This window comes from Diabrotica virgifera, chromosome 8 (assembly GCF_917563875.1).
Source record: "Diabrotica virgifera virgifera chromosome 8, PGI_DIABVI_V3a".
NCBI lineage: Eukaryota > Metazoa > Arthropoda > Insecta > Coleoptera > Chrysomelidae > Diabrotica > Diabrotica virgifera.
In genome coordinates, this window is record NC_065450.1 from 96802896 (window position 1) to 96814383 (window position 11488).

The following is an 11488-nucleotide window of genomic DNA, read 5'->3' on the forward strand; positions in this document are numbered from 1 at the left end:
GCACGTAATAGTCACATAATTGCTATATCATTATTATTTTCTGAACAATAACATTGCGAAAAAAAAAGCTTTTTGCAATAAACAAATTGAATAAAATTTAAACTAATTGACGAACCATCTTAAAATTTTTTGTGCATTATACGGAATGTTTTACTCAACTTTTCATGCAATATGAAAGTCTTAAGGCCATTTTCGCAAAAGTTATAGCACATTTTTTATTTTTGAAATTTTAGTCTTATTTTGCAATTTCCGAAGCAAGAAATGATCGGACCAAAATTTAAAAAGTGCCATTTTAAACCTTGGCTCATCTAATAAAAAAAAAAATATTATAAATAAGTAATTTCATCACCCTATTTTTATCTTTAGCGATTTAAACGAAAAAACTGACATTTTTGACTCTTATTTGTTAATATCTAAGTTTCTCGTCCGAACTGTGACGGGCATTTTTGTATTTATAATGTATTAGGTATATGGAACCCAAAAAATCTATTTGAAACCTGGCTGCTCAAGTTTCCCAACAAAACCTTATTTCTCTGGACTAAAATCTTTTTAAAGCAGCAAAGCCAACAAGCTTTTGCGTGCAAAGTACATATTGCCATTATGGTCGCCAACATCCGAAACGGATAGGCACTATAAGAAGAAAAAGAAGAAAGATCTGTATCTCTGTTCATTTTTTTAACTCATTCATACGGCAGACTAAAATGGAGATGGGCAGGATAGATAGCCAGAATGACAGACGGCCGATGGACAAAGGAGTTTTGGGATGGAGACCAAAAGGGAAGACAAGAGAAGAGTCGGTCAACCACCTACAAGATAGACTGAAGATTTAAGAAGGCTAAATAAAAACAGGATGACAGCGGCGCAAGATAGACGGGGTTGGAAACACGAGGAAGAGGCCTATGTTCAGCAGTGGACTTTTGAGGCTGGATGATGACATAACCTAAAAAATCAGATTATAAAATCTTCCCAAAATTTCTTAGAATAATTCCTTTTTTGAGAACGATTTCCGGAGTGGAAATCGAAATGTTAAATATTAGTTAATTAAAGATGTAATTTTCATTACACTAATAATTATTGTGGTTCAATGCCATATAAACATAATACTTAAATGCCAGATTAAGCAGTGTAACCCCCTCTAGTTCAAACAGAAACTTGCTCTCCAGTTCTCGGGCATTTCTTTATTGTTTCAGATATTCCACAGCAACTTACGAAGGGATTTAACCAACGTGACATAACGTGATTTAAAAACTGCTGCTACCAATTGATATTTTCCAGGGCTTTAGTTTGTTTGTTAATTAGTGTAAAGGCTGTACTTTACGAAAAGTATCCCTTATGTAACGTCTCCTTATTTTGTGCATCTTTATAAGTCAAAGGTTATTGTGTTTGCCCATTGACCTGCCTTGAGAATGAATACCGCATCTAATTTTGTACAGGTACAGTCTTGAAAACTACTATAGACCAGAGATTCCTTTCGTCTGATTAGGTCTATCCGAAAATACGGCTGTAATTATTTCAATCCTTTTCATCAATTACCTCTGGCCAATTTATAGCAGTTAAAACAGCTTAGCTGAAGCTGAGCTGCAAGCTACCAGTAGGATTATATGAATGATACTTTAGGATACAGTAGGATTACCTATATTATATGAATGATAGAAATTTGTTTTCTGTCCGTTTCTTGACAATTCGCCGCTAGGTAAATTTCCGCTGGCCGCATTGGGTTCATTAAATGGCCAGGTACACAACATTGCCCCCTCATTAAGAGACGGTTCCTCCTGGAACCTGGTCGGGACTGGAACTGGATGCTGATATCGGCAACTGGAGCCTCTTTTACAACTCCCAGTTATATAAAAGTGGCAAGGGACGGTTTTCGCTCCGCACCAGTAACTGTGCGGATTGCAACAGACCAATACCTGGACATCGGTGTCTTTAAAGAATTTCGTCCAACACGTGCTCTCTCAATTGGAATAATGCATCTCACACATCTTGGTAGCTAGGTTGGTCATGGACAGTGTCTTTTGTTAAGAAAAATAAAAGGTAACGTGATGCATCTTGGAGTTTCAACGCTTTGCCAGAAGCTGGCAGTTGGCATTAAGTTCTACAACTCGACCAAACTTCCTTCGAAAGATGGATGCCAACCCCCGTGCGTCTTCAATACTGACCGGGAAGGTATGGACCAGAGAATAATTATAGGGAAGTGCGAGTAAATCTTGCTTCTCCTCAGTGGTAACACCATATCTCGCTTTACGGGTATCTCCATAGTCTCCCATGAACTCCTCAAACGTGGGGTCAGGTACTTCTCAGACTTGGTTTACTTCCACTTCTTCATCTACGTCGTGATCTCTTTCATACGGCTCAACCGGTTATGGTGGACTATCATCGGCTTTACCCTAGGAACTTTTCATATTCGGTAGATAATGTCGTTAATTTTCTTCACAATGAGGTACGGACTTTCCCAGAACTGCTGCAACTTAGGAGAACAACCCGTTTGCTTCTTTGGATTATACAGCCAGACTTTGTCGTTTTCCTTGAAACACCCCTTTTACACCGAGAGAAAAAAATTCTTGACATAAAGGAACTTTATTAATATTTAAGAAAGATCGACTTGGCATATTGCCTAAGAAATATATCTTTGTATGTAAGATATAATTTTCTAAAATATTTCAAATAAATTTTACTATAGCCAAAGAAATATATCTTACACATGATTGAACTTTCATTCACTTTCTGGCAAACCTCAAACCCATTTATCAGAAAGAAATTACACTTGATGTTAATTAATTTTATTAGTCATAAAAATATATTTTGTACACATTACAAAACTATTCTTTCTGAGAAATAATATTTCTTAGTAAGGAATATTATTATTTTACTATTAATAATGAATGTATTTAATATTAAGAAATATATTTCGCAGAGATAAACGTATATTTAGAGTTAAGTTAATATTTCTTGAAAATAAAGTGATATTACATACGGCGAAATAAATCATTGTGTTGAGGTACAATCATTATTTATTAATAAAACAAGATATAAAACGTTATTTTTACATACAAATATTTTCTCCACTCTTAGAACCACTGGCTTCTACACAACAATAAAAGGATGGAGAGGTAAATCCAACTTCCTCAAATTTTCCTTCTTTTGTTAATAGCAATTTGTATATCAGCAATTCACTAAAACAAAATCGTTATGTAGAAAGAGTAAACTTACTTTAATAAAAAATTTTTTATAAAGATATCTATAGATATTTATTTTGACAAATTTAGGAAATACAAAAAAAAACCAATACACGGCTCACATAAGAACTATTAATACTAATAATAATCAATCATATTTAGTTCAAACATGGCATTATTTAACCTACACATCTTTGTTTATTTTTTTCTTTTTGTTAATGAAATATTAATTATTTATCTGTATAATATAAGTCACACAATAAAAATTGTTTAGCTAAAACAAGAGGGAAAATACAACCAATTTAAAACATTGAAGCAGACATAATAATATGTAATTTTCTTATAATCTAAAAGAGACAGCATACCTAATCATTAAGAAATTATATTACGGGAAAGTATTAGGTATTAGTTTACATCTAAGTCATTTAATACATATTAACTAATTCACGGTTTTCGGCAATAACATTTCTTAACCATAAACATATATTTCTTTTAGACTAACTGATTTCTTTACCTCAAATAAATTAACAGAAAACATCCTCAGCGTTGCAACCGCATGTTTGATATAGCGTTGTATTGTATATTTTTATAGAAGACGATACATTCAATAAACCTATTATAGTTGATACCTAAGTATACACATTTTTAAAAAGGTACTTACCTGTATGAACTTCTACCATTTCTGGAAGGCCCCGCAGTTGGTTAATAACTCCTTTCTTAATATTGTTGTGAAGCTATATATTATATCATTCTGTCCCAGCTTTAAATTGTGGCATATTTCCCAGTTAGAATAATAAGCTCCTTTATTTCAGAGTCGTCCATCATTATACCTAAAAAGCATATAAAGATACTATTATGTTTCTTTTTTAACCATTCGGATACGCAACAATATTATTAGTACATCTTAAATTACTCAATTTACTTTTATTTAATACCTATATATGTACGTACCTTCAAAATATCCGTTAATTTTTACAGAACACCAATAAATCCAACATCCATCTATATGAACATGAAGATATCACGCCATCTTGACAAACACTGACGACTAAATCATAAATAGTTAATCTGCGCAATTCTTTTGTGGAAGAAAATCTTTTTGCAAGTAACATTTCGGCATTAATGACAAAGTTTTTATTTTATAACCACAGTTACTACAGAGGGTATTTCTGAAGAATTATTTCTTGTGGTTTAAAATATTTATTTGATTGCAAGAAAATTTCTTGTTCACAAATATAAATATGGATTAACTTAACATTATATTTCTTATACTGCAAAATATTTGTAGTTTTCAATTTAAGAAATAAAAACTTTAGGATAAGAAAATTAAATGTAACCATTAATGCATTTCTTAGTATTGAAGAAATTATCTGTAAGAAATTATTGAGTTGTGTTTAAAAAAACTCGTTTCTTTATAAATGTGAACCGGTGTGTTTAAGTTAATGGGATATGTTAACTTTTAAGAAATATTGCTCAAAGAAATTGGTGTTTTAGGAGAAAAGAAATTGTTCTCTCGGTGTAGGCTTGGGTATCGTACCGCTTCTTCATTCGGTCGCTAGCGATCACCATCTTTGTCAAATACCTACTTGCTACTGTCTTCTTCATTCGCTCTACCATTCCATCCCATTGCGAGTTATAGGCTGTAGTTCTTGTCTTCTTTATGTCTAGCCTATCACAGATTCCCTGAAATAGATCGCTCTCAAAGTTCCATCCTTGGTCACTGTTCATGTATCTTCAGAGGCACTCTAAATCGGCTGATGCAGTCTTGGATTAACACATCTGTAATAGTGGCGGCCTTCTGGTCTGGAATTTCGTAGATCTTTTCATTTTCGGGTGATAAAGGAATAAATGTGGACGGAGAGATGCTACACCACCTAAGCTACGCAGACGATATAGTCCTGATTGCAGACGATTTGGGACAAATAAAGAAAATGTTGGAAGAACTTGGTACGGCATGTCATAAAATAGGCTTAAAAATGAATATAACAAAAACAAAATATATGACGAACTTAGTACCAAGTAAACACCTTGAAATACAAAATGAACAAATAGAACTGGTAGACAAATATATATATATATATATATATATATATATATATATATATATATATATATATATATATCTGGGTCACGAAATTAAGATAGGTAAGGACAATCAAACAACAGAAGTATCCAGAAGAATAATACAAGGATGGGCAGCATACGGAGCTCTTAGGGACATTTTTAAGAGTGACATTCCAACTAACATGAAGAAAAAAGTTCTCGACCAATGCGTGCTACCGGTGATGACCTATGGTGCAGAAACATTATCGCTCACAAAGAAAAACGCACAAAAACTAAGAGTAGCGCAGAGAAGAATAGAGCGATCAATGATAGGGGCCACTCTGCGAGACAGTATTAGAAACGAAGATCTACGAGCTACGACCAAAGTCATAGACGTCATTGAAAGAAGCTGTAACTTAAAATGGAAATGGGCTGGACACGTTGCCAGAATGAAGGACGGAAGATGGACTCGCAAACTAGTTGAATGGAGACCAAGAGCCGATAAACGTAGCAGAGGAAGACCACCAATACGATGGCAAGACGACTTACGAAAGACAACAAAAAACTGGATACAAAAAGCACACGATAGAACACTTGGAGACAAACAGGGGAGGTCTATGTCCAGCAGTGGATTGAGAGAGGCTGATGATGATGATGATTCCATTTTCGAATCTTCTGTAAAACTGGATCTTTCTCTTGTTCTTCCTTGATCTTACTAGGCGTCTAAACGTCGTTGACCATTGTTGCTTAGCACTCCTGCTTCCTTTGACTCTGTTTTGTTGCAGTGGGAACACTCTGCTGGGCACGGCCTTCTAGAAAAAAATCAGCATTCCTGTGGCTAACTCCGGTCCGATGCTCAATCTTGAAATCCTAATCTTGATAATAGGCCTGGATCCCGCGTACAAAAAAAAGTTTAATAATAGTAAGCTGAAAATTTGTTAATAGCTTAACGGTGTCTAGTCGAACAAACTTTGATGTATGGGAACACTGGAACAGGGAAAGTTTTAATTGTGGAACAGTTTAAAAATTTAAAAGATCAGACTACGAAAACGTTCCATGTATTTTGTCGGACAGAACTTCCAATTAATTTGTTACCATTTCATTAAACTCTCATGCAAAAATCAGACTTATTATATATAGGTATTTATCACCAACTGGGCATTTTAATAAGTCCAACACGAAGAACATGTCAAGTGACAGGAATTATATTAGTGATAAAATATCAGTCTGATTTTTGCATGAGAGTTTAATGAAACGGTAACAAATGAATTGGAAGTTCTGTTTAACAAAGACAAAATACATCTGACGTTCCAAATTGTTCCACAATTAAAACTTCCCTGTTTCAGTGTTCCCGTACATCAAAATTTGTCCTACTAGACACCATTAAACTATTAATAAATTTTCAGCTTGCTTAAACTGCATTATCACTAGAGACTGGAAAATATGCACTAAAAAATGTCTAAAATATGCATGCAATATGCATTTTAAAACAAGCTGAATATGCACAATTAACATGCAAATATGCATTTATATATGCACTTATTTTTATATGAATAATTTTATGGTTTACGTTAAATACATAAATAAATAAAAAATAATAAAAATAAATAAATAGGTTTGAATTTAAACCAAATTGTATTATTATTTCTTAATATATTTTTTTAACTTCAGGTTTTGTGACAAATAAAACGGCAAAATATTTTATTTTGACCACAAGATAAATAAGAGTACAATAAAATAAATGTACATATTTTTATTGTTACAATATTGATTCATATTTTCTAAACTAATATTATAAAAAGAGTACAATAAAACAAATTTACATATTTTTATTGTTACAATAAATAATCATATATTGATTCATATTTTCTAAACTAATATTATGTCTTCTATCTGTTAATATTTGTTTATAGGCAGAAAAAGATCTCTCAACGTCACAAGATGTAATTGGGGCATATTTAAACTTTGCTATTAGAGACGGATCCATATTAATATTTTCATCGAAGTTTCCAAAATTGATTATATTATTTATTGAACGCAATAAAGTGAAACCCTCATTTTTGTTTAAAACGTCATCAAGTTTATCTTTAATTTTTACTCCAATTTCCCCATTCAGATTTGTTATTTTCTGTTTAACCGAATCAACAATAGACATACTATTGTGAAGACATAAATTTTGAGCCTCTAATTTTGTAATTGAACTTTCAATGATATCGAAATTCGATTTTATATACAACAATTGATTTTTAATAGACTTTTCTTTAAAAATATTTTGACAGTTATCAATAGCGGTACAAGTCGGATCAAAACTTGAAATAACGCTTTTGATGTCGTCGTAGTGTTCAGATAAAAATATAGCACTTTTAAGCCAAGTTCCCCATCTGGTTAATACTGGTTCTGGTGGTAAAGGAATATCGGGAAGCATCTCCCTATATACCTGTACACGTAGTGGTGCTTTCAGAAATACTTTTTTTACATTATTTATTAAGGTGTTTACATTGGGAAATTCAATTCTAACTTTCTCTGCAACTCTGTTTAGGCCGTGCGCCAAACATGTACAGTGAATTAAATTAGGGAAAAAGATTTTAAGATTGGATGCAGCTTTCATCATATATGAGGCGGCATCACTAAGCATTAATAATATTTTTTCAAATGGTACTTGATCAGGTAAAAAAAAATTTGTTAGGGATTCGTTAACAAATCTAGCTATTGTAGCATAGTTTGTTTTTTCCAAACATTTTACACTAATTAAGTATGAGTTTTTAAAATCGCCAGAGTCGTTAAGAACTCCAACAATTAGATTCGCAATTTGTCGACCCTTTGTATCCGTTGTTTCGTCGACGGAAATCCAAAGATATTCGGCTTTTAACTGATTTTTAATACTCGTCATCACATCTTTGTAACATGCACTGACATATTTTTTCCGAAGAGTTGAAGAACTTGGTATTTGAGCTGGTTTATCTTTAATCTTGCAATAAGTTTTTAAAAAGTTTTGACACGATTTATGTTCTAACTTGTGCAGAGGGATATTGCAGTTCAAAAAAAAATGGCATAAATCCTTTGCAAAGGTTTCTTGCCCAACTGACGTATTCTGAATCTGCAAACTGTTCTGTAGAATCTGCTGGCGAGGTTTATTATCATTTTTTGATAGCTTAGTTTGGTGAAGTGAAGTTTTTATGTGTTGAACTACTTGGAATTTCTTTTGACATGGAATCTGGAATATAATGATAATGATGTTTTAGATGTTTTCGTAAATAGATACCTACATTAAAATGATCAAACTTTTTAAACCTCCCCCAATTTTTTTTTATTTCTCAAAGTGAAATTGAAATCGTCAAACAATAAAGTACAGTCAGTGTACCGTAGTATACAGGGTGGGCCACTCTCAACACCTCGCTCTGTATAAGCCAAACCGTTGCGAACTTTAAAAAACAGTTTTTGAAGAAATGGGACGGTTTGTCATTTTAGAATAGACAGACACATAGATGTGCAAAGAAGTTTGATAAGTTTAAAAATCTATTGAAGTGGAGAACTTACCTTTTTATCACAAATGGTGCAAAACATACTTTCACTGTCGATAACTTTTAGATGATTGTTACTTCCAATCCAACTTCTGAGAAGACTTGATTTTTCCCTTGCTACTTTAGGCATTTTCACAATAATAATAAAATGATTTTTTTACACAGTATAGTCAATAACTTGCAATCACAAAAGTTGAATAATCGGCGATTGATTTAAGACTAACCATTCATAAAATAAAATAATCTATCCTACCCTTAAAATGCTTAAAATTTCGTTTTGGTTGGTTTTCCCAGAATAATTCATAGTTGGCCGACACCAGCAGAAAGTACAGGTAATATTTGTAATGTTATTCAAAATATAATCGGTATTTACTTAGGTAATTTGTAAATTCTGAGAAGTCTATAAATCTTAAATATCCGGATAATGATACCTGCAGCTATAAATAACGCCCATTATGTTTATGGGTACAACAACAAAGGAGCTTAACAGCAAAATATTTACTTTCACATTTTATTTTAATGGATGTTGATGTTACTAATATATACCTTATTTTTAAATGGGGTAGAGTAAATTCCCATCAAAATATGCATTTATATGCTCTTAAATCTCCAAATATGCAAGGCATATGCATTTATGAAAAACATGAGAAATATGCAGCATATATATGCATATGCATTTTGCATATAATCCAGTCTTTAATTATCACTTACACTTAAGGGAGGCATCGTCGATTCTGTTCGATGTTTTTTGTTTTGTTTATGCTCTTTCTCCTCTGATTCTTCTAGCCAGCTGAATGTCCTTAGGCATAATAGTCACTCTCTTAGCGTGAATAGCGCATAAATTGCTATCTTCGAATAAACCTACCAAATATGCTTCACTTGCTTCTTGTAAAGCCATCACTGCCGAACTCTGAAAACGTAAATCTGTTTTAAAATCTTGTGCGATTTCACGGACAAGACGTTGGAAAGGTAGTTTTCTGATAAGTAGCTCAGTACTTTTCTGGTAACGTCTAATTTCACGAAGGACTACGGTACCTGGCCTGTAACGATGAGGTTTTTTAACTCCTCCAGTTGCAGGTGCACTCTTACGAGCAGCTTTGGTTGCTAACTGTTTACGTGGTGCTTTACCACCAGTGGATTTTCGGGCTGTTTGCTTTGTACGTGCCATTATTTCCGTGTGCGTATACTAACTGTATAATATCGTATTATCGAAACTGTATTAACCGAAGTTATCAGTGTTCCACTGATTTTACTACTGCTAGAATTTCTCTTCTCGTGACGCAATAATTTCGTTCAGGTTTTGAAAACACTTTACTAAAATATCCAAGGACTCGTTCCTGTCCTCCTTGAATCTGAGATAGCACTCCTCCAATCCCTACATCATTACTTGCATCCGTATCTAAGATAAACTCTCCTTCTGGCAGTGAATACCCTAGTATTGGCACTGTGATTAAATGCCTCTTCAAAGTTTCAAATTTTTTGTACTCATAGAGCAAATTGAAGCCACGAGAACACACTGTCCGGTCAAAGTTCCTCTACTCAACTTGATAGCAGTTTCCTTTAAATTCATAACTCTTACCGGGACAACATCTCAAACTGTCACCAAAGCTTTTGCCGTTAGGAACTCGACATTGTCCACATCTTCGACCATCCTTAAACTTCCATCTCGGCAGTGTCCATCAAGCATGGTCATCAGAATTTTCTCACTATTATCGGGTACGGTTACATCGCACGTAGTCAGTAAGCGGATGACATCTTCTTTTTGAACTCCATTTTGAATATCCAATATTGCCCCCACTTTTCTTAGTACGTCAATCCCCAATATGAACTCATCGGAGATCTCGGCGATTAATACTTGGTGTTGTAATAACTGTGGTCTGGCCAATGGATACTGACATATTAGCCTCGCCATATGTATTAATTAGCTCACCAGTCACTGTTTTACTGTTGCAGGTGATAATTTAAGATGGCCTCGTACTACTTCTGGACGTAGATCTATTATTGATACGATCTTTGATGTATAGGTAAGTTGTGAATTCCACCGGAGGACGTAAAGTTGACAGTTACTATGGGGGCTCTAGTTCTCGAGGTCGGTAGTTGCTCCTTGGTGTCCAACCGCTCTAGTTTTCCGACTGCTGTACGATTTTTTTACAATTACGACGAATATGGCCTACATCGTATTCGTATTATATCGAGACTATTTTTTATCTTTAATAAAACATAACAATACAAATGTTATTTTAGATCAGGAGTAGAAGAAATCTATAGTGAAAGGGACAAATGTTTAGGTAGAGGGAATGGCAGATATGTGTGGTGATGTAACTCTGGCGCCTTCTGCGAAAAAGAGGCAAACTATTTCTAAGGAAAAAGAGATTATTGAATTGGGTCGGAAAATGAGGAGAATTATTCCGCAGTATATCTGGAAAATAATACCAAAGACACAATGCAATTGGTTGATGTTGATCATAGTTATGACGTTTTGAAGGTTTTCATACATATTTTTTGTCATGTTATGTTAAACAATATTTCATAATAACATTTGTTTGACATAACTATTTTTCTTTTATTTTACCAGAACATCAAGGTGAAGAGAGATGAAATCGTAGAAATATGTGGTGCTTGAAGGAGTGTCAGCGCACATACACCACGTTATTAAAACTGTCACTGTCTTCTTCTTCGCGCGACTAGGATTACTCCTGTTTGTCTGCCTCTTATTCCGTTTCAGTTGTTGTTGACTGTACATTGTCT

General features: G+C 33.7%; 1 protein-coding gene across 1 annotated transcript; it reads right to left on the reverse strand.

Annotated features, from left to right (window-relative positions):
• Positions 1-9458: 9458 nt before the first annotated feature.
• LOC126889432 (histone H3) lies at positions 9459-9945 on the reverse strand. Its single transcript, XM_050657737.1, has one exon. It carries the CDS (start codon positions 9906-9908, stop codon positions 9498-9500), a length of 411 nt encoding a protein of 136 aa, XP_050513694.1. The 5' UTR covers positions 9909-9945; the 3' UTR covers positions 9459-9497.
• Positions 9946-11488: the final 1543 nt, after the last annotated feature.

Excerpts from the sequence above, each read along its gene's own strand:
- LOC126889432 (XM_050657737.1), bottom strand. The coding sequence starts at position 9,908 with ATGGCACGTACAAAGCAAACAGCCCGAAAATCCACTGGTGGTAAAGCA.